The following is a 24429-nucleotide window of genomic DNA, read 5'->3' on the forward strand; positions in this document are numbered from 1 at the left end:
CCTTCAGCCGAGTGCTGCCGTGCCCAAGGCCAGAGCCTTTCCTGGATTAACGCCCGCCCGCCCGAGACTGGTTGGGGCTGGCAAGAATAAAGGCCAGCCCCTGCCTCAAGGGGACCGCCTGAAGGACTCTTCCCGCCCCAGAGGCTCCGGCCAGGACAGGGCCGTGCGACCCTCCCCCTGCCCAGTGCTGCCTCCTTTCCTCCCGGGTTCTGACCTGAAGAACACCCCCACTCAGCCTCACACCCACAAATCTCTGTCTCACAGCTAGGCTCCCAGGAGTTCTGACGCATGACAGTCATTTAAAATAACCTCACCTCAGAAGGCACTCTTAAACACAGGCCTATTCTCAAGCCACCTAGGCGTGCGTGCAGGTATCAATCCACGCATGCATTCCGCAAGCCCTACGTGCACTGCCCTCACGAGACGCCTACGGAAAGCTCTGTCGAGCACCAGGGACGAGAGCACACACAGCAGGCGCTCTGAAGAAGCTCCTCGAAGAGCCACATGAGGGAAACAGACTTGGACACACACTAACCTACAGCTCCAGGGGACAAAGGCACACACAGAAGTGCTTAGCAGCACTTTGCAAGCACAAAAGCAGGAGCGTCCAATCTCGCCTCCGATGAGAGGTGTGAGCTGAATGCTAAATCCTGAGGGTGGCGGTGCTGGGACTGTCATGTGTGACGTTGGATGCAGTGTGCACACAGGCACGTCGACGCCGTGCTGGGGACATCTAGCGCAGTCAGGGTTGAGAAAAACCTGCGGCGCTCCCTGCCATCAACATGGACTTAATTGAAAATGATGCCCACAAGTATTCAAGAAGATTAGGCTCAACAGAGTGCTTGTTTGGGAAATTGACGACTATTTCAATGGTCTTTGGGGGTATCAAATTATTTCTAAAAGTTGCTTGGTGCCCTAATCATGAACTCGGAGACCAGCGAGGCTTGGCCGAGGGAGCATCTGTCGCTGAAGCTTCGACGAGGGCCACGGCAGAAGACCTGAGCTGTGTTTACAGGGGAGAGTTCTGCAAGCCAACACCTGGAGGTCAGAGACTCCTATGCCTGAGTCTGGACTCAGCTGACATCTGGTCGGACGGCCTTGAGCAAGTCACTGACCCTCCACGAGCCACAGTGGTCAACCACAGGTGGCTGTGTGTCCTGAACGGGTTGTGTGAAGGCTTTGGCATGGGGCCTAGCACGTGTTCTCTGTAGTCATAAACCATGTCTAGTGGAAGGTACAGCAGTGGTTTCCAGATCTAGAGCAGAGTTTAATACGCAGTGCTCTGGGTTACGCAGGCTTGCAGGTCCTCTCTTGGCGCAGTCTTCCTCTGGTGGGTCTGTTCTCTTGGTAGGACCTCTCCAGGTGGGACCGCTCCTGGGGGGAACATTTTCCTGGTGGGATTCTGACTGCACTTCTCTCTTTTTTAATTAATTAACTAATTAGTTAGGAGATACGGGATGCAGTTTGTGTACTTCTCAACGAAATCTCACAGACATCAGCTCACTGGCTCTACGCATAGACCATCTTATACGCTTCACTTAAGACGGCCCAGCAGAACCACTGAGATCCAGGACACATTCTGCTTAAGTTGTGTGCCCTGGTGGGAGCTGCGTGGCTTCTTTTTTCCTAAACTGCACAGAATTATGGTCTCGTCTAGACATGACTGTCTCAGTACAAAGCCTGACAATTAAGTTAACGAACTCTTCACAGAAAAAGTGCTCCATGCCTCACTGCTGAATACTGTGGCCATCCTCGAAGTGCTCCCCTTGGAAAGCTATGCACTAACGCCAGCACCTAGTCTACCCATCAAAGCAATTTTGGAACTCTTCTTCTGAAATGGCCATCAGAGCCGCCATCCTATTACCTCGATGTCCCGAATGTCATCAGATGTCTTCCTTTCAATACTTCCTTTATCTTCAGGTAAAGAAAATGTCACTGGGGGCCAGATCAGGGGAGTAGGGAGGGTGTTCCAATACAGTTATTTGTACTGTGCTGCCAATGCAGGCACAAGGTGGCAAGTTCACGAACTTAACTGTCAGAACTCAACAAACAACAATGACAGCTCTGACGGCCCTTCCAGAACAAGAGCTCCAAAACTGCTTTGATCGATGCCAGTGCACGGCTTCCCAAGGGGAGTCCTTCGAAGGCTTCTGGAGTGAGATTCAGCAATGAGGCATGGAGCCCCTTTTCTAGGATGTTTCGTGAGCCTGACTGTTGGACCGTGTATGCTACACTCTTCATTCTCTTTCCCTCTGTGAAACACTCGCCGAAGGCCTGTGTCCCCTGTGCTCCATGCCAGTGGAGGCTACCTGTCGAGAGCCCTCACTCCCTGGACTCTGCAGCCATCAGGCAGGAACCCTGAGCGCCAAAGGCTGGGCGAGAAGGAAAGAAGGGAAAGTCGTGCTTACCAGGCTCCTCCCACGCCCACGAGGGGCATTTTCCTGGGTTTTCCCTTTTCAGGCTCGGGGGGAAATGAGAGCAGGGGCTGCGTGTGTTCCTGAAGAGGCAGCCTGAGCCCCGGGAGACAGAGACGAGGGGGAGGAGTCGGACAGGGGACGCCCAGGGCGCCAGGCTCAGAGGCGCCGAGACCTCGCCGTGGTGGACCCGGAAGAGCGGAAAGGAAGAGCCCCGAAGACCCCGAGCTGTCCCCAGGAGGGGCCACCTCGACCTGACACGTGACCAGGAGAAGGCAAGGGGCATTCTGCCCGGCCTAGTGACCGTCTGTGACCTTGCCGACTGGCGTGCAGAGGACAGCCGGCCGATGTCTAGGTGCCAAAGACGCACCTGGTGCCATGAGAATGGGAGGACGCAGGCTGTCCCCAAAACCCCTGGACAGACAGGCTCTAGTCTGACCGGAGTCGAGCACTGCTGGGTTGGGTCTGTGCATGCCAACACGTGTTTTCAGACTATCAGGAGAAAAACTAAGAACGGGTAGAGGTGTGGGGTGGCTCCTTCATGAGCTGGCTCTGAAAGTTGGAGCGGTATGGAGGAAAACACCACCGTGCTGCCATCGACGCCACCCCGGCAGCGGCGGCCCTGCACCCTCACCCGAGCAGGGCGCGGCGATGCCCTGCGAGGCCCTTCACATCCCTAGGTCATCATTCTCTCTCTGCACACAAGAGGTGAAGTCACTTCCCATGTCATCCTGACTCTGAGCCTGTCCCCTGGCAAGGGCTGTCCCCACCGAGTGCAGAAAACGTGGCCTCAAGTCGGATGAAAGGAAAGCAAATGGGGTCCTTTGGAAGGAGAGGGCAAGTTCTGATCTTTTTCTCTCAGTTCAAAAACAACTTGCTTGCTTGGCCTTGTCTGGGGTCGGTGTGCCTCCAGAACGTCCCCCCCAGCTCACGGCACAGAGCAGTGACGGTGCTTCTGCACAGTCGCCAGGGTGGCCAAGACAGTGCCAGCCACAGGACGAGTGGCTGGTCTTTCGGTCTCTTCCCTCCTCTCACGAGAAGCTGCCTCTTGTCTGGTCACTGCTCAGCCCACTCTGGCTGACAGGCCACCCCTCTCCTTGTCTGGGCAGTCTGCTGCTGGCCGCCTGCATAGGGACACTTCCTCACTCGTGTGTTTGGCGGAGGACCCCCTCCGCCAAACAGACGCGTTCTTGTCACATGAATGTCACTCACACATTACTCCTCAACTTAAACAGTATTTTTCCCCTGGAAGGACTCCCAAGACACTTAGAAACAATTACCCTTGGGACTTGGACAGGTAGAAGGAGGGGAAAAAGAAAGCGGAGGACTGCCCGTCTTTCATTTAACACCTTCATTTAATTCGAATCATCTGATGCTGTCTGTGCGCCAGTTTTACCTTAAGAAGAGCAGCAGTGGTTACGGGGCAGAGAGTTTCTGACCTTTTTTCCCTTTTGATGTTTAAAAAGCAATCTGGTGTTATAATGATATCTATGTGTATGTTCATATCCATAGCATGCACACAAAAATAAATTTTAAGGATGCCTATGTCCAACTAACTAAGGAACCCAAATTTCTTTCCTAATGGTCCATCACCTGTTAACACAGAAATCCAGTCGTCCTTCCTTCCCTAACTGGGGGGATTAGTTCCAGGACCCCTGTAGACACCAAAATCTAATTTTTATGCTGCAATCCCTTATACAAAATAGTGTGTTTGAACACAACCTCTGCGTATCTCCCACAAACCTCAAGTCATCTCCAGATTACTTATAATACCTGATACAAGATGTAAGTGCTACGTAAACAGCTGTTACGCAGAACTGTTTAAAGAATGACAAAATAAAAGTCTGCCCATGTGCAGTACAGACTCATTTTTTAAAACAGTTTCGATCTCCAGTTGATCGAGTCCACAGATGTGGAACCTGTGGATGCAGCCAGGGGGCGGCTAGTTGTACTTCTGCTGCTGCAAATTCCAAATTCTCTCTGAAAACAGTATGTATGTTTCCCAGTTTTCTGATTTGTGAATAAATTCCTAAACAGCTCTTGAAAAAGGTTTCTGGGGTATGAATGCACTTTCCAAAATAACTCCTTGAAGAAACTCGGTGAGTTGAGCCTCTGAAAAGCAAAACCTGCAGTGGCGTCTATTCAGTGACTGCAACTGACACTCAGGCTAGAAGATGGAGCTTTCCGGGAATTTTCTAAAAATAACTTATGACCTAAAACATGAAATCTCACTTTATATTCAGCTTTTTCTTAGACTACATGTAATCAGAGAATCATTGAAAGTACTGATGCCTTCACAGCTTTGAAAAAGACACTTGTAAAAGTCTAAATAACAGTTCATCTTCCTGAAACTAAAAATGTGCCTACTCTTGGGACTCTAATGGGTTTGGGTCCTCTGATGAAGTCCTGAAACTTCTAATAGTATTAGATAAACAATTTTTGTTGACACCACTAACTCTTTTGGTTCACCGTTACTTCCCCTTGCTTCTTGGCATTCTTGAGAAGGTATGTTGAGGGAAACGCCAGGTGACTTCTCCAAATCAGGGCTGGTGCTGTCTCACTGTCTTGCAGTTGTCAAAATCATTGCGGTACACTGAAAGCTGTTTACTGGTGACTTAGGTCTCTTGATGTGACTGGAACTTCCCTCATCAGGCTGACAGTCTCTGCTGTGTGAGAGGCAGAGGGCATTCTGAACGGGGTGTCCAGACAAAAGCACTTCCTGGCTCTGCAGGCTCACCTGGGTCATCTTAAGCAAAGGTAAGGCCCAAGCAGCCAGGCAAAGGTGGGGAAAGCCAAGGGACCAATGAAAGCAGCTGGCACACAGGAGGCACTCAATAAATACCTGTTGAATAAATGAATGAGATGGTTCTGCTTATGTAGCACATGTTACCTGAACAAAATGATATAACCTTCCCCTTCACAGTTCTATTAAGAAAGCGGCATTGCTCGTATGGCTCTGGTCTGTAGGCCAAACGGTTAGAGCAACGGCCTCAAAGCAGAAGTCAGAAACAGCAAGCTACCCCAGGCGTCCTCTTTCCCCAGGTGTCACTTGGGCTCCGAAGCCCAGGTCTTGCCAGGAAGCCAAAGGTCTACTCTGCAGCGACTAACTTCGGGATAACAAAACACTTGCTGAACGTCTGTGGTCTCAGAATTTAATCTTAGGGAACAAATTTAAGTCCTGCGACTTCTCAACACATCAGATGACTGCATTAATACTCATCTAAGTGCAAAGCTAAAGAGAATCATGTGATATCACCTGTCTTTTCTATTGTCAATGCTACTTCACCCCTCTATTACGTAGGTCACTTAACAGACACCAAGAGTAAACAGCTCTTCATGGAATCCCTGAACTAGAAAAGCCTGTAAAGTTCATCTAGCTAATTACTATACTGGAAAACACAGAAGCATACACAGAACCACAGCACATGGCTCTATCGCCATAGTGTGCCTTTTTGTTTTGTTTTAGTGAAGTCAATACATCAATCTCTGAATCACAATCCATCGTTTTCTGTTCATCCATTAGAAAGCATGGATATTATAATGACGCATCATTATTAAAACAGTATTTAAAAAACTAGCATGACTATATTATGTGGATTTTTAAATGAAGAAAATCATGATATGAATTTCAATTAACACTACTATCATTTTAGTTTGAATCTGAAGATTCTTAAAGTCAGTCAAGCCTTCCGTGTAACACAGAAATGCTATCACATGTCATCTGAATGATTATATCATAGAAGATTAATGCAGCGACTTTAGACATTTACATGTTTTTAAACTGCATAGGAGTGTTAAGTGGGGATGACCACTTTGTACTTCTTAAGTACACTATGTTTTTTCTATATTTTGGACAAGTGGATATGATATTTAAATATTTTCTTTTTACTTAAACTACTGCCAGTTATCCTATATGGAGATTTGCTACACCATACTCTGTCAATATAACTCATGATACAAAGGATATAGTTAAAAACACCTCAAAATCAGGTTGTCTCTAAATCTTTTATGTAAAAAATAATGACTTCGGGATCGTCACAGCGTATGAATTGTCTAACTTCAGAACTAATTTGTCAAATACTGTCACAGAATGGCCACACAAGGTATGTTAAGATAGTCACAAGATATAGAACATATGAATGAAGCATATTCTGCAAGGAAATAGGCTTGTGCACATTTAACAGAAAACCCACTCACAGCCAGAGACCATATCACCAAGGTACGACATGAGGGGGACTTTTATTCTAAGCAACAGTGCCACTCAGTGGCCGAACAATGGTAGTGAACTGAAAAACAGTATGAATGGAGGGTGGCAGAAACACTGAGTCTGGAGTGGACAATGGTAACACTGTAGGAGAGACAGAGACAGAGACAGAGACAGTGGGAGAGAGGAGATGGGGGGGGAGAGAGAGAGAGAGAGAGAGAGAGAGAGAGAGAGAGAGAGAGAGAGAGAGACTATGCCGCTACGGCAACTGTACCTTGGGGGTCAGTCAGAGACTGGGCAGGAACAGAAACCTGAGCATCGCTTCCTGTAACTACATCGCCTGGATTTCATAAGAAAAAATAATTAGATTTCATAAAAAGGAAATAGTCAACTTTTCTTTCATACTCAGTGTTGTAATACACTTGTCAAATTACTAAAAATATATACAACAGAAAACACAGCACAAGCTTAGAGCAATTAATATAAAATATTTTTAAAGAAAATAATTTTTTAAAAAGTGCTTCCTGAGAAGGTTCTGTGTTTGTTTTTCTTAAGGAAAACATAAACAAGCTTCTACTAGGCTAGAACACTTTAGCAACCAAAAGATTTTGCTGAGCAGATTTTGTGATGCTACAAATATTAGTGTGATTTTATAGTTTCTTTTCCTTTCTCATCCAAAAGAAGTTATATGTCATTTATTTAAAAATAGGCATTCTTCTGAAATTGATTTCCTCCTATAGCAGACAAAATTTATTTTTAACTAAACTTGAAACCGACTTCTTCAGTGATAAGATAAAGACCTAAATAGGTTCTAATTTCATATTTTAAGTAATGAAAAGATTTCTTAAGTTACCACATGTACTTATAAATGTCAACATGTAAAAATAAATCTGGGAACTGCATATCCTTAACTTGACATACTTATTATAGGCACGATTTCATTTACAAATTGGACCTACAGTAAGTACTTAAAGATGTGCTCAAATTCAAAAAGCAATCAAAGACACAGACAAAGGAAACAGAAAGGAAAAACCGCAAGTGCGTCTTAAGAACATAGGAAAGAAAGGAAAAGGGCAGAACGGGAACTCTTGCAAATGGGAGGTGTGCTGACGCTGGGTGGGGTCTCGGTCCTGGAGGACAAAGTGCCACACTGAGCGTGGTCACTGCCAGCACGGTGATGCTCTGGAGGTGTCGCCAACTCAAGGCTTGTGCTGCGCTGAGATTCAAAAGATTTCACAGAAAAAGCACTTTTCAAAAGCCCTGTCTATTCTACATGTGATAATTTATGATTAACAAGACTTGCTTCCCCTTTAGCTTGTACGTACATGTAAGTTTATATATACAGCTTGGGGTGTGTGTTTTTTTTAACCCAAAGCAGTTTTAAAAAAATCAGGTTTTGAATTACATAACATCCCCTCTGTGCCCTGACCACATGCTACAACTATGACTTCCAGCATGGCCAGCTCATCCGGAAACTGTTGGGTTGCACGATATCCCCCCCAACAATGACCAGGCTCCTGCAACTGAGATGCGACCTATAAATAGGAGCACGCCCCTAAAAGTGATGAAAAGCTTCAGGGGAAACAAGCCCCAGATTTTCGTGCTGCAGCTCACTCTGAACTCGCCGGTAAATGGCTTGTCTCCTCTCCGTGTCTCTGGAGACTTTCAACTCCGTGCCTGCCTGCGGCTCACCTGACCGGGCCGCTCCTAGGCCACCTTTTAACGCACTTCAGAGACAGGAAATGCGCCCTAACTCCCAGTACCACCAGGACACCGGGGCACACCTGTGCTGCTGCTGCTCCCTCCGCGGCCCTGCCCGGCCACACACACCACCACAGCACGGCTGTTTCTGGCAAGACCGGCCTGAACCGGGCTCCACGCACAACCGTCCCCGCACGTACATTCGCGCAAACCACTGAGAGCTAACGAGTCGATGAGAACTGCAAACAGCTTCATCTTCACCAGGAACCCCTTCTCAAAACAAAGTCCACATTTTCCAGCAGAGCACAAGAGAAAGGCACTAGGTAGACAACTCTGTTCGAGAAAGCAAGAAGTCACTTCCCAGCACAAGCCTCCTGACAGCCCACACACCGTGTTCACGCTCTGTGGGACCAGGTGACACGCTTGCGGATCTGTCCACGTGACAGCACAGCGGGACACTTGTGGGGAATCCCCGCATGAACAATCAGTGCTGGAGAAACACTTCTCGGTGTAGAGTTAATAAATGTGTCTGTTACCCAAAGAACCACAGACTTAGGAGCTAGGAGCCTCCTGAGGGATGGCCCAACCCCCGTGTCTCAGGGACGAAACGGGCTCCAGGGTGATGCGCAGGCTTCCGGCAGGGAGTAGAGCAAGGGTGTCAGATCACACCACCTTCTCCTTCCACAATGTTTTCTCTGCCCTTTATTTTGTTCAAATCTTTATGCAGGAAGCACGTATCATTAGTATGAAGGCAGACAAGCTTCTTTTTGGTAGACTGACATGAGAACAAACCAGAAATAACAATACAGAAGGGTTGCCAAGCAAGGCTACTTCCTTCCAGCACAGGGGCCCGCTAGAAACGCCCTGGTGCTGTTCCTGTTCCAAATACTCCTCTTAAGTGCTCTGTTGTCTCCCTCCAGCTGGGGACCGGGTTTTCATCACTTGTTCCATCTCCGTGCACTTCCTTTCTCACTCACTGTGATATTAATACTTGACATTTCCTAAGAGACACAACTTTATATTTCTTTAGTCATTTGGCTTGGTTCCTCAGAAAATTTAAGCTGCAACATTAAGAGATTCTCTGACTCATTTGCCTGTCATCAGTTAGAATTACAACTGACTATAGCTTATCAAAGCAATATTGAAATCATATTTGTTTAGAACAATAAAACAGTACAATTAAGAAATATATAAAATAACATTCATTTCCCTTCTGGAAGCGGGCATGTCTCCTGGCATTAAAATACATTTACAACATGTTAATGACTTGAAGTCGCCTTGAAAAAAAAACCATGTGTGACAGCTCTACATCGAAAAGAATGTAATTTTCAATGAGATATTCTCATATAAGATAAATTGAATCTTCTAATAAAATTTTAAAGACTAGTTATATAAAATCTAGTATTTCACATAGGCAAAGAAATATGAAAAAGAAAGGCAACACAATGTAACCAACAGAGAAATGAAGACACACACAATAGAGGAACACGCACACACACACACACACACACACACACACACACACACACACACACAGAGCACAGACTTATTATTGAATAATACTCAATATTACTGAGTACTTTACATCATTGGGCAAGAAAGTCCATTTAACTTAACTTCGTCAATTAAAATGCCAATATATAAAATTTTTAATAATTTTGGATGAAATCTTCTGAAGCAGAGTACATGGAACACAGCTTCAGGGCTTCTCCTGACAACGCCACGGCTGCTGTTAATGCTAGATCCTGAACGCTGACAGAGTTGAGGGATCCCTTTGTGCCCTTTGTGACACAAGCGAGGCTTGGGTCAGGGTGTGCACTTTCACACCCAACGTTCAGCTGCTGAGCTCCGTGAGGCCTTATGGCCGCCTCCAGCATCTCCTCCGCCATCCTGTGACCACCCTTGCATCTACAGCACGTCAGTACAGTCCTGCTCCTAGAAACACACGCAGCTGTTTCCACCTGTTATGAACGGGGGGCCCTAACCAGGACTTTTTAAAAACAGGTGGAAAATGGGAGGCTGAAGGTTCTGAGCACAAAGCTGGGGGCCATCTCGTGAAGAACGCACGCGTGGAGGCCGGCGCTGCGGCCCGAGTCCAGCGGCAAGCACGCACCGAGAGCAGGCTGGCAGTGCTGCGCCCGTCCAGCGAGACACGGTGACCGCCGTCGCTCCTCTCCGACCTCCTGCCGTTCTGACACGTGTGCTGCTGCCCGAGCTAGTTCAGCCTTTCCCCGGTAAGACCCTGCCTTGTGGCCCTCAGGAGGGAAGCAGCCAGATGACAGGCTGCAAGCCTAGAGGCACCGTCCCCCTTACACCCTGCAGCCCTGGTCACTGCCAAGACAGGATGCTCACGGTCCTGGAGCTGCTGCCCCAGAGGCTCTACTGGTCAGAAGCACGGCCCGACCTGGCTAGCAGAGTCTCAGTGCCGTGGGGATTCGCGCCACCCCACCACACGGACATCCACAGACTGAATCCCAGGATACGAGGCCACAACTATAAAAAACCTCAACACACAACCTCATAGAACGTTCTTGGAGAAGAAGGAGGCAGGATCTGATATTTCAACTTTAAAAGGACCCAACAGAACAGACTCAAGTCACACGCTCTGGCTTTTGCATGCATTCCTGTTTCTGGGAGGTGGGCTCCTCCAGGCAGGTGCCCGGATGTTTTCTTGGGCTTTCCTACCTTTGTTCAGCTGCACGGGCATGCTCTCTGACTTCATCAGCCTCTGCTGGTGCTGCTGCTGCTGCAAGGGATGCCGTGGGGGCTCTGCTGAGGCCCGGGGGGGGATCCCCACAGAGAGGGCGCTTCCGCCGCTGCCAGAGGGGGCAGGGCCACCCGCACTGCCGGGGGCCGTTGCTGGGGAAATCAACTTTCTTCCGAAATTAATCAGGCTGCTAGAGACCTTATTGATGTTCAGGGGAGCACCTTTGGCATTGGTCCTGCCAAAAAATGAAGGGGAGAGACATTATTTAAGTTAGAGGACAACTCTATTTCACATACTCCACTGGTGTAAGAGCATACCTGTCTGCTTCGGAAAAAGCCATTTACTAGATCAGCTCTGTAAAGTGAGAAGTGACAACTGCAAGTGTCCACAGAATAATGAGACACACGATTCTTCAAAATGTGGCTTGTGGGAAATATCCTACTGCTCTCGTGCATTCATTCAACAAACAGGGCCTGTTACGTGCCAACTCTGTGTGAGTTTCTGAGGATATGATCGCCCCAAACAGACACAGTTCCCCTCCCGGAGCGTCTAGTCTAGTAGGGAACAAATATATTAATGATAATCACATGAATCAACGTATGCTTAAAGCCTAAGATGCGGACTCTGAAGGAGATGCGGGCGGGTGAGTGCTGGGTGCTCACAGGAGATTTCCCACAAGCCCTGGCCCGTGGGGACTCGGCCGAGTGTACCAAGAGTCAGGAAACCTGGCTGAGAGTCACGGAGCATGTCACGAGGGCTGCGGCCTACACTCCCGGAACCCACCTCCTTGTTCCCACCACCCCGTTTACCTTCTCAGCAGCCCTTTCCATTGTCTGAGACCCCACGAGTTTCCCTGATTACTTGGTTGCCGTCTGCCCACCTCCTCCAGTCTCCACTCAGGTCTAGGCGTCACGAGCGCCAGGGCTCTGGTCTCTTGCTAACTGCTCCCGTAACGCTGTCAGTGCTCCACAGCGCCGGTTCCGTGGCAGCTGCGCCACCCTGCTGTCTCTCCACGTGTCACATGGAAGAAGAGTCCCTGCCCCGAGCCACGCCAGCCTCCCAGCTATGCCCTGACTCCTCTGACTTCAAGGCTGCTGCCCCCCATCTTCCTCTCTGGCGCGTCACTCCCATGACACACGGCTGTGGGAGTGAGTGTGTGTGTGAACATGCGTTGCTTTCGAGTTCCCATCCCATTTCTCTCCCTGCTCGTGACATGTTTTTTCAAGGTGTCTTAGCTGCTGCTTCCGCCTTGCCAGTCTGGTCCACTGAGCTCTGGCCGTGGCTTCCTTGCCACTGAAGAACCATTGTTCAAGGCCACCATGACTTCCGCCCTGCAAATCCAAGGTTTCCCCTTATTTGAGGCTACCTCTCGGCAGTTGTCCACTCCCTCAACCGCACTTCTCACTCCACACTTTCTTTCCTGTTTTGCACACTTGCCAGCAGCTGCGCCTGGCAGTTAGACGGCGCCCAGTAAACACTGGCTCAAGGAACAGCTGCTTCCCAGAGGATTCAGACCTTGCAGTGTCGCAGGGCTACCATCGCTAAGTCCAGGTATGATCGACCACACAGTATTTTAGTCCCAGGAGCTAGCACAACTCCAGGACAATACCGAAGTTTGCGTTATTATTGCCCAAGTCACTAAAGGAAATGAAATAATTTACATGTTGCTTCTTTTCCATAAAAGTGGAAAACTGAAAATCAACTCTGAGAGATTCACTTATTTGATCTTAATTAATTTGGAGTTTACTATCATTTCCTTCTCCCAGATCCACCAGGCAGCAGTCACAGGAACTGCTTTCTATGTGACAGCGATGTCCTTGGCATCTCTCGGTGGTGTGCCAGACAGTGCCGATCCACAGGTCAGTAACAAAAAGAGGGACGCCATGCTTCTTCCTTCCACAAGGTCTTCTCTAGGGGCACTAGCTATGGTTTATGTGTGCAGCACTGGAGGTAGGACAAACCCAATTTAAAACATGGAATCCAGTTTTATAAGAGAAAGATCTATTCATTTATAACTCAATGAAGTGTGAGAAAAAATTCCAATCTTCCCTTTGGCATCAAGTTTCAGCTTTGAAGAACCGAGTTACTTTCTGTCCTTTCTGAAAATGTTAAAAAGGATGCCTCCTAATGGAGATAAGGATGCACTGTGATCACATACCACTCACTTTCACATCCCGGCTGCTTCCTAATAAAGCGGAGCATCCTCAATTCACGGACACTACAGGCTAGCTACAGAGAAGGCACTCCACACATGTTGGCTGAGAAAAAAGAATGACCGGAATGGAACGGACTCATCGATTCCGGCTGTGCAGGCATTCACCTCGGGCACTCCCCCCTCAGCGGCCGGCTCGCACCCATCTCCCGTGAGCGACTGCAGGAGTGAACCCGCCATGAGACTGAAGTGCTGCTGCATTTGAGTTTTGCTTGTTTGCAAGTCAAGATTCATAATTCACAGATATGAAGAAGTTATAATGCTGTTACCCTTTTTTATACACAAAAATGTACCAGTCAAATTCCCATATTGCCAGTTGTAAAATTTATATGTTGATAAAAGTACTAAGGAATTGTTGAGCATTATCAAGAGAATATGGTTAATGCATCTTCATTACCACTAATAACCATGGAAAACATATAGATCAAGCTTATGCCATACAATTTTTCATCTGAATAGCTCTTAAAAGGGGATGAGCACTGTTTTCCTCTTTTCTCTTTCTACCACTTTCTCCATCACCACCCAGAGCTCCAGAAGAATATTTCCTGTTCAAAACAGCTATTGAAGGTGACTCCGTATTTTTGGGATATAAGCAACTATAAATCATATACTTATGGGGAAAACAATGTCTGTGGTCTGTTTTTTCAGGCATGACAGTGTTTATGTCAAAGGTATCTAAGATCTGAAATATGACTACCAATGCTCTTCCTGTGAAACACTAAACAACTTCCAACAATATTAATGGCAGTGATGTCATTAAGGACATCATGTGCGTTAAATTAATGAAAATGAATGTAGTTGTCAGAGACCTGATGGACAGTGGGAATAAAGATAGAGTGCAATGTGTCAATAGTGCTGAAATAAACAGCAAGAGGAATGGGGAGTTAACAAGACATTGAATATCAAACCTGGTGAGTAACTGATTCCATGTAATTGAGGCCTTCCACTGCTACTGCCTATTTGCTGTTATTAAAAATGGCACCACCTCGGGGAGATTGTTTTAACGTGTTGCCAGTAACATAATTTAGCAGCTTAAATCAGTATCAACACGGCCATTTTCTGAACATCTCTTAAAAAGACCTGCCCCTGAACTCGATTCTGACCTGACTTCTCTGCTGGGCTTCTTTTGTTCAGTTCCTGAAACTCTAAAAATAGGTGCCTTTAGCTACCTCTTTCCAGAACACCTACTACCCACGTAATTGCTTGAGCCTGGCTTCCTGACCCACAGTTGGCTTGAGAGAGCGCCTAGGGTCAGCAGTACCCTCGGAGCCGCCAGTTGTGAGCTGTTTCCACTCAAGTCCTAAAACCTTTCTGAAGTTTCTAAAACCATCATCACATTGTCACTTCCATAAGAACTCTTTACAGTCTTTTCTCTCCTGGCATCCAAATCTTTATGAAATCCTAGTTGACCTCACTCCTACCTGTATATTTTAGAGCTGATATTCAATATCTAATATTTGTTCATTTCACATTTTGCAAAAAATTTTGTTACATGCTTGTCTTTTTGTCAAAGAATCTGTTTTCAATTTATTTTATTTTTCTCCGTATTCTAATTTATAGTTTTTCTTGTTTCTTTCCTTGCTTTCTCCAATGTTGAATACTTGGCTCATTCATTCATTTATTCATTTTAAAAATTCTCTTTGTTTTCCAATAAAAGCATTTAAAGCTACACAACTGCATCTGATTATAGCACTGGCATGAAAGTTTTTGCCCATTTCCTAAATAGTCTGTTGACTCAACTGTTATTTAGGTACATTAAAAAATTTCAGATGGTTGGATTTGTTTGTGATTAAATATATTATTTGAACTCACTCACTGAATAAAAATAGAAATATCAGAAGAATACAAGTGGGAAAATGTTCTGATTTTTCAAAAGGATTATAGAAATGACAAATTAGAAAACAAACTGGCTTATATAAATATTTTCACTAATTACTTGGAAATGAATGTCATATGTTACAAGAACCAGTACAGTTCATTAAAAACAAGTCATTCCAAGGTAACTATTTCTGGTCTGACAGCGTTTAAGGTCTGTTACATTTTTGTTAAGGTAAGTCAGTAGCTATGGATCTAACGCAGGGGAATGCACATTCAGTTCTAGTTGAGCAACTGTACTCCAAGTGTACTGCTGGACATTCTAGCACCCATCAAGTGTTCCTGGTGATTATACGTTTCTCAGATTCAGCTCACAGACTTGCTCACCAATTCATCTATTAAGTCACAATCTTCTGTTAATGAGTTGTATAGCTATGGGAAAGTTATTTATCCTGCCTGGCCCTAAGTTTTCTTACCCTAAAACAAAGAAGTTGAATTTTGTGATACTTTAGGTCCCTTTTGGATAGAAAATTCTACAATTTTGTGACTTGAAGAAAGAAAATATATGCTTGCTAGATTTCAGACCCAAGGCTGTAGAGACACCCAAGATCTCAGATAAAAGAGCCAAAAAATTTTTTTTAATGTTCTCAACACAAAGAAATGATAAATGCTTGAGATGACAGATATGTTAATTACTCTGATTTGATCATTACACAGTGTATACATGTACTGTAAAAGCACACTGTACCCATAAATATGTAATTATTGTGCTACTTAAAAACAGTAATAGAAGACTCAAAAACTGACATTTAAAATAATCTCAACAGACTAGCATGAGAGATCAGACTAAGCAGACAAAATTCAAAACAGATAAAAAGCTCATGCAATTATTTTAGAACATGCTATAGTTACACATTACACACAGAACAAGAAACTCAAAAGAGAACAACTGGAGCTCAAACGAGAAAAAGAAAAGTAAAAAACTCCCAAACGCGAATGTCCTTGGCTGGCTGAGCAGGCCCCGCGGAGTTCACAGCGACGACACCAAAGCACCCCAGGCTCCGCGCCCGCGCACTCGCGGGGAGCCCGGCCGCGCGCCCAGGCAGGCAGCGGCCGGCGCTGCCTTCGCGTCTCAGGACCGAGGTGTGCTTGTGGCGCGGAGTGGAGGGGGAGGCGGAAAACCATGCGGGAAGAAGAACGGCGGAGCCGGCTGGGAAGCAAGTCCTGCACACAGGACCTGAGGACGGCACGAGGGAAGCAGCAGCCGTTCGGGGCGTCTAAAAAGGGGGCGTTATGAGAGCTACGGGAGAGGGTTACAGAAGCCGTGGCAGAAAACCCTCCCTAGTGACAGAGCCGGCTCTACCGGCAGCAGGAAGTGCTCCAACCTAGAGCTGGACGAGAGAGGCCGGAAACTCCTTGCAGAGCCTGGGCTGCTTCGTCCCGGCACGCGGAGAGGCAGGATTAGCGATTAACCGACCCCAAGGGTTCACGACTTACCGCGCCACATGGCCTCGGCCACATCTGCATCGCCACTCGGACAGCACCGAGGAGGGGAGGCCCGCGTTCCAGCGGGACTGGGGGAAGGCTGGCCAAACCCGTCTTCACGCCGAAGGCCTCGGGGCTGGCTCTGTCTCCTTGCTTCCCGGCCTCAGCTGCCAGTCTTTCCCTTTGCACCCCCCTTGTTTATCTTCCTTCCAAGGTCTTTTTTCTCTGTGCTCGTCCCTTTTCTATCCATTTCATTTTTTTTGATCATTTTCTCCTGTCTTTCTACCTATACTTTCTTCTGCCATAAAAACGTTTAAGATATTTTAAAATTATCTTCTTAAGTGCAAAGAATACCTGGAAAAATAAACTGATGCCACTAGATATATATCCACATATCTTGGCTTGGGGACAGAAACAGTATCCTCTTTGCAGTCCTGTATATTCCTCATCTGTCACTATCTGTCTGCTCTCATTGGATTACAGTTTATATTTATTTCTTCCATGCTTACAAATATCAGCCTATTTGGAAATTTAAAGTCATCACCAGAGTTGCAACATAATACTTTTCAAGGCAATTCTAGCATCCAAGTTATTATTCAGGATGTACTTCTACTTAGAAATTCTCTAAGATGAAGGCCTTGAATTCTATAAAATGAACTGGTTTCCAACGTACTTAATTCTGTAACACTGACGTTGAATGTATCAAATGTACTTCAGTGAAAGACATTTATATCTAATTTTAATTTGCTTGCCATATTGTGCGGTTTTTAATCTTAGAAAATAAATGCACTCCAGAAATGCTCGTTTTTATAGGTCTTTAAAATATATACATAATAAAAGTTAGCTTCTCATTACTTATTCCTTAGGAATTTGAGTTCCAGGGAAACATGTTTCTTTTCAGCTACAAAGACTACAATTCTTTTATGTGTGGCAGTTTTTTTTTTTTTTTTCCCCAAGCGTGATGAGAAGCAAAAGGAGTGGTGCTTGTTAGGAATAAGAAAGCTGGCACTGGTGACTGGGTGAATATAAGCTAGACTGTGGGGCTTACCTCACTGGGTCTGAACACAGTTTACAATATTGGCTAAACTAGCATAACAAATAATGGCCATTATGCATCAGTCATGGTGCATAAAATCATTAAACTTCTCAAGACATGTATATATATGTGTGTGTGTATATATATATATATATAAATATATATATATACACATACGTGAATAAGTACTGAAATTTCTATTTCTAAGGCAGTGGTCTTCAACTAGTTTGTCTTCTGATCCAATGTACCTGAGGATGTGAGTCATTCCCATAAACAAGCATGGCTTGCCCTGACAGAGTTTCTGGGGCAGGGCTTTTCTGGTCTTACAGGAACACACGAAAAGGGAAGAGGATTGAAGCCTGAGATGTCCACCTGTGGGGAGTCTGTGCCCTCGTCACCTCTTTTCCCACTTTGAGAATCATTATATGTCTTCATAATTAAAAAGAAAACACTGCAGTTAAATATACATCACAAATTGACTGTTATGGTTCTGCGTCAGGGGTATAAAAGCCAGTACAGCCTAAAGAAACATCTGAGCCCCCAAAGGAGACAGGCACAAGAAAGAATAGACAAGGTGCAGAAAAATAGAGGTATTTATTTTCTCTGAGTTAAAAAAGAAATCTGCTAGATGTGGTGGCTCCCACTTGTAATCCCAGCACTTTGGAAGGCTGGGATGGGAGGAATGCTTGAGACCAGTCTGGGCAACACAGTGAGAGCCATCCCTACCAAAGAAAATCTGCCAGATCTCAACACTAAAAGCTACAAAACACTGTTGAGAAGTTGAAGACGACCTAATCAATTTAATTCAACAGGGAAAGGAAATTCTTCTTAACAAATGGTACTGAACAGCTGGTACCTATGTGGTAAAAGATGAGCTTCAACCTTCACCTCACTCCACATGCAAAAATTAAGTTGAGATAGATCACAGATTGAACACACATGCTAGGACCACACAACTTCCAAAAGAAAACAAGAGACTAACTTGGACTATGCAGTTAGAGGGGTAACTCAGCACACCCATGCTGCCCAAATCCACACATCCCAAAGGCGTTAAGAACTGGCCCTCCAAGCCTCCTGGGAGATGATCTCTAAGCCCTGAGACATCCTGCCTGATGCGAGAATCTCTATACACCTGGGTCTTGGGTCACACCATGCTGTTTATGGCAGCAGAGGGATTGATAGTGAACACCTGTCTTTGTTCACGTGGGTCCTGTGACACACTGTATCCATTTGATCTCTGAGGTGGGGGCTGGGATTGACACGCAGGGAGCAGCCCTAGCTGGCAACACTTCCCTTGTGTTGTCACACACCTTGCTGGGAGAATTAGGCACTTGCTGGGAGAGGACAACTGAAAGTCTGCATAGGCACACCTTGCAGATACTCTGGGGTCCCTTCCCATCTGCTGCAATAAAGCAAGTATGGCAAAGAAGTGAGTTGCACCATTTGTCTGGTTTCTCAGGGCACAGAAAAGTGACATTTCACTGTACTGCAGTCTATTAAGTGTACAGCGCATTATGTCTCTAAAAAAGCACACACCCTGATTTAAACACCCTCTGCTGCTAAGCAATGCTAACGATCACCTGTGCCTTCAGCTAGCCATCACTGTTTCGCGGAGCGGAGGTCTGGTCTGCATGCTGGTGGCTGCAGACGGCTGATAGGGGCATGGCAGTCTTTAAAACAAGACAACAGTGAAGCTTAACGCATCGATGGACTCAACCTTTCACCAAAGATTTCTCTGCAACGTGTGACGCTGTTTGATAGCATCTTACCCACAACATCTTTCTAGACAGAGTCACTCCTCTCAAAGTCTCATATTGCTTCATCAAGTAAGTTTTATGCATTATTTAAAGTCCTTCATTGTCCTTTCAGCAGTGCTCACAGCATCTTCATCAGTAAATCCCACCTCAGTCAGCCATTTTCTTTGCTTCTCCGCAAGAAGCACCTCCTCGCCCATTAGTTCCGTCACAAGCCTGTGGCAATTCTGCCACAGCTCCACTTCCGATTCTAGTTCTCTTGCTACTTCTACCCCATCTGCTGTGGCCTCCTCCACTGAAGTGGTCTCGAGCCTCTCAAGGCATCCATGAGGGCTGAAATCAACTTCTTCCAAACTCCTGCTCCTGTTGACACTTTGACCTCTTCCCAAGAATCATGAATGTTCTTCATGGCATCTGGCTTGGAGAATTCTCTCCAGGAGGTTTTCTATTGGTTCTGCCCAGACCCACCAGAGGAACCACGATCTCCAACACCCACAGCTTCAGGAAATGCATTTCTTAACTAGTGAGATCTGAAAGGCAAAATTCCTCCTTGGCCCATGGACTGCAAAATGGATACTGTATCAGCCGGCATAAAAACCACACTAAACTTGTTCATTCCCATCAGAGCTCTTGGGTGAACAGGTGCATTGTCAATGAACAGTCATATTTGAAAGGAATCCTCTCTCTGAGCAGTAGGCCTCCACAGTGGGCTTAGAAGATTCAGTAAACCATGCTGTCAACAGACATGCTGTCACCGAGGCTTTGTTGTTTCATTTTGAGACCACAGGCAGAGTCAAATCATCATAATGCTTAAAGTCTTAGGACTTTGGGAATGGTCACTGAGCACTGGCTTCAACTTCAAGTCACCAGCTATTAGTCCCTAATAGGAGAGTTAGCCTGTCCCTTGAAGCTCTGAAGCCAGGCATTGGCTTCTCCTCTCTGACTATGAAAGTCCAAGATGGCATCTTCTTCCAGTAAAAGGCTGCTTCATCTCCAGTGAAAATCTGTTGCTTAGCATAGCCACCTACAGCAATGATCTCAGTTAGACCTTCTGGAGAAGTTTCTTTCCTTAAGTCCCATGAACCGACCTCTGCTGGCTTCCAGCTTTTCTTCTGCAGCTTCCTCACCTCTCTCAGTCTTCATGGAATGGAACAGAGTTAGGGCCTTGCTCTGGGTTAGGTTTTGGCTTAAGGGGATGTTGTGGCTGGTTTTATCTTCTATTCAGACTGCTCACACTTTCTCCATACCAGCAATGAGGCTGGTTTGCATTCTCACCGTTCATGTTCATTTTTGGAGTAGCACTTTTGATTTTGCTTAAGAACTTTCTTTTGCACTCACAACTTGGCTGACTGGTACAAGAGGCTGAGCTTTAGGCCCATGCCAGCTCTTGACATGCCTTCCTCATGAAGCTTTATCATTTCTACCTTTTGATGCAATGTAAGAGACATGCAATTCTGCCTTTCACTTGAACACTTGGAAGCCACTGTAGGGCTACTGATTGGCCTCATTCCAACATTATGTGTCTCAGGGAAGAGGGGGAGAGAGACGGGGGAATGACTGGTGGGTAGGGAGTCAGAACATGCAGAACATTTATCAACTAAAACTACTGTCTTGTAAGTCTGCAGTGCCATCAAACAGTTGCAACAGTAACATCAATAATCACTGGTCACAGATCACCATAACAGATACAACAACAACAACGACGACGACGACGACGACGATGCTTGAACCATTGCTAGAGTTACCCCAGCGTGACACAGAGACACGAGGTGAGCACACACCGTCGGGAAAAACGGTGCCCGTGGGCTTGTTCGTCGCAGGGCTGCCGCTCATCTTCCACCTGCAAGACACACCCTGTCTGCAAAGCGCAAGAAGGTGACGCTCGCTACAACGAGCTGTGCCTGTGAGAACGCTGGGGATGTGGACTTGCCTGTGGCGTCCTCGCACGCTACACAGCAGGCCATCCCCTTCTGAAAGCACCGCGCTGACACCACGTCATCATGCCACTGCCAGTCGCGCAGCTCATCCCCTCACTGGTCTCCAGCTTCCTCCGCTCTCGCAGGCCGCTCTCCACTCAGCAGCCAGACCACGTCCTCCCACTGCGCAGAGCCCTTCTGTCCACGCCCGAAACACCTGGGAGAAAGCCGAAGCCTTCCAGGGCCCCCCGTGGCCTTCCAGGCCGGCCCTGCGTGGTTGAGCCTCCTGCAGTTTCCGAAGCCTCGTCCACCTGAGTCCTCCCCGCCGTGCGCAAGGCTCCTGCCTCGCGGCCCGCTGACTCTGCCTAGCGCACAGGGGCGTGTTCCCAGTTCAGGGGTGTGTGTGTATGTGTCTTCCCAGATTGTTCCTCCCCGAGAGCCACAGGGCACACTCCCCAATCAGTCTCTGCCCAAACACCATCTTTCCAGAGAAGCTCATTTCCACTACTCTATCCAAAGTAAAGGACCCCTTTACTCTCTGCCCCTTGGCTTTGCTACTGTTTTTGTTTTTCATGGCAATTCTTACTTCCTGAAACGGTATCTTTAGCTTTAGAACACCTTTGTGGGGGTATTATTTTCTCTTGCTCTAAAATGTAAATTTCACGTTTGTCTTCTTGTTAGTACTCAGTGAGAAAAGAATTGCAAAGAGCAAATACACATTAAAAGGCAGTTCTAACTCATAACTAGCCAGATAAGTGAAATTTAAAACAAGAAAATGTACCATTTTTACCTTTTTCCATCTTAACAAACTAAAAATCCATGAGCCAACACTGGTGAAAGTGTGTGGGCTCCCTTAGTCACCCCATGAGGGGAAGAAATGGAAACAAATTCGGTAATCGCGCCAAAGAGCCCTTCCACCTCTACGTGATGCCAGCATCACCACAGGACTCCCTAGAGGTGTGTCCATCACGGTCCCCTCCCTCATCTGTAGCTGTGGCGCTGCTGGTAAGGTCCGGTTTAGCTATGGGAGGCCCGGGGGCGCTGGCCAGGCTCGGCCCCTGGACTGCAACTGGCCTTGCTACCACTCTTTAAGCGGCTTGAGCCCGCCAAAGACTTGGTGCAGCAGGGCTGCCCCTGTAAGCAGGAGGAAGTAAAGATGGTCCAGCAGGGACAGAGCTGCTCACAGGGAACCCCGAAGTGAGCGGGGAGACAGCGGACACCTGGGCGCAGGGGCTGGACCTGCCAGGGCCACGCGATGGGCTTCCATTTGGGTGCATATCCAAATACGGAACGAGGATGCAAGGACGGCATGTGACTTCACAGATAAGAATATCTCCCAAAATCAAGAAGCCTGATTTTTCCTCTGCTTCACCATGGATTGCTATAATTAAGTCTTTAAAAGCGAGTGCCTAGGTATTTTAGTGGTAGATTTTCCATTACGCATGTGGGTAATATTCACTGTGCTCTGATTTCACTTTCTTGCACATTTCTCTTTAAAAATGGGACTTGACATTTTCCTATTCATTCAACTTTTGACCTCAGAATGACGATTTAACACTCAAGTCTTATTCCAGTTTTGTCCTTAGATAACCAGAAATTACTGCTATAAAAAGGTGCATTTAAATTGTGACCACTCTTCAGAAAGACCCATCTAATTTATTTAAGAATCTGTGACTACTGAAACGTCCAACTGAGGAGTCAAAGGAATTTTATATTTTTTAAAGTTGGCAATCTCCTGTATTAAGAGTAGAACCACATCTCTTTATTCCAGAACATGCATGGATTTTCTGCTTGAAAATGACACAGTTTTCCAGAAGGTGGAATTCTGTCTCCCTGCAGGGTGATGGAACTCACACCGCTGAGCGGCAAGCAGTGTCTCCAGGGCCTGTGCCACTCTGTCCAGGAGCGTTCAGAAGAAGCTGAGCTCGGCCTCCATCGCTCACTCAGCACACCAGCAACCGCATTCTCTGTGCTCACCTTCCAACTCTCCCCGGCTACTGGCCTGGCTTGAAGAACTTAACTGGTATTAACGATGAAAGCCTCCGGAATGGTCCTCTTGGCAGCAGGCCCCCTGTAGAGGCCTCTAGTCGGGACTCTGCCTGGAATACAAGAGGAAGCCAATTCCAGGGAAATGAGATTCTAGCGAGGAGTCCCTGCACTGAAGACACAGCCACATTCCTTGGCTGGACCAGGTGTCTCGAGTGATGTCAGCCATTCTGACCCTGGAGGGCCTAGTGGCTCATAATTCCCCAAGTCTCCTGGGGTCAAGGTCCCTCAGCTAAGGAGTGCTCCTCTCAGGGACTGGCCTCACCAGAATGTTCTGCAGAAGTGCAGGTCCCCAGGAAGTGCAAAGATTCTTCCTACAATTGTAATCTTATACTGGAATCTAGGCTCTGAGAGCAGGGACCACATCTAGCTTTTTCACTGTTTTCTCAGTACCTGGCACAGAGAAGAAATTCAAGTGTTTGTGAAAAGAATGAACACTTTTTTGCTTCAACTGTGGAGTGCTACCTAACACAAGTCTGAACATCTTTGATGTCAGGGTCTGGGTCTTAGCGTCTTCATACTCCCAGGGCTTAGCACAGTACCTCACACTGGTTATAGTATTCAGTAAAGAGTTAGTTTAAAGATTGAATAAATAAATACTGTTTTGAAACCTGTAAGGCATTACAAGATTCTCCCAAATAATTTCCATTTTATATGGTCAGTAATATTTTTAACATTTGGCTGTATCGTATTTGCTTACATAATGACTGCATTTTTTCCCAGATATTTTATTACTAAATTATGATTTAAAAAATGTTAATAATGGTCCCCAAGCCATGAACCCAAGGACTCCATGGTTATCAGCGTTAGCATTTAATTTCAAAGGACACTGATGATTATATTAATACACTTTGTGATATTTTTTGCATTCAGTTACTCAGTATTTGTTAAAAACTCATCTATATCTGAAGTGGTCTTTCTGTTGTAGCAAAGAGAACTGTTAATTCTTAACCAACTTAGGTAAAATGGGAACACTATCTCCTATCTGGTCCAAGGTAAATAGATCTTTTCCCTTTTTTAAACAAAATTTAGGTATAATTTACATATGAAACACTGATCTCAAGTATTCAGTCTGATGAGTTTTGACAGTCATGTATACCTGTGTACGCACATCTGAAATGGACATTTCTGCTACCCTA

The 24429-nt window shown here is 46.2% G+C and overlaps 1 protein-coding gene across 2 annotated transcripts in view; it reads right to left on the reverse strand.

The window, feature by feature from the left end:
* Nucleotides 1-24429, reverse strand: part of TBC1D5 (TBC1 domain family member 5) — a 317366-nt gene that overhangs the window by 46275 nt on the left and 246662 nt on the right. Inside the window, exons 15-16 of one of the 2 annotated variants that reach the window (XM_008048448.1) lie at nt 11005-11261; nt 6893-6958 (exon numbers count right to left, since the gene is read on the reverse strand). In XM_008048448.1, coding sequence (XP_008046639.1) covers nt 6893-6958; nt 11005-11261 — 323 coding nt within the window. The remainder of the gene's footprint in view (nt 1-6892; nt 6959-11004; nt 11262-24429) is intronic. The other variant, XM_021707719.1, reaches the window with a different exon arrangement.

This window comes from Carlito syrichta, unplaced genomic scaffold, assembly GCF_000164805.1.
Source record: "Carlito syrichta isolate Samal-C Ts95f unplaced genomic scaffold, Tarsius_syrichta-2.0.1 Scaffold123517, whole genome shotgun sequence".
Classification (NCBI taxonomy): domain Eukaryota; kingdom Metazoa; phylum Chordata; class Mammalia; order Primates; family Tarsiidae; genus Carlito; species Carlito syrichta.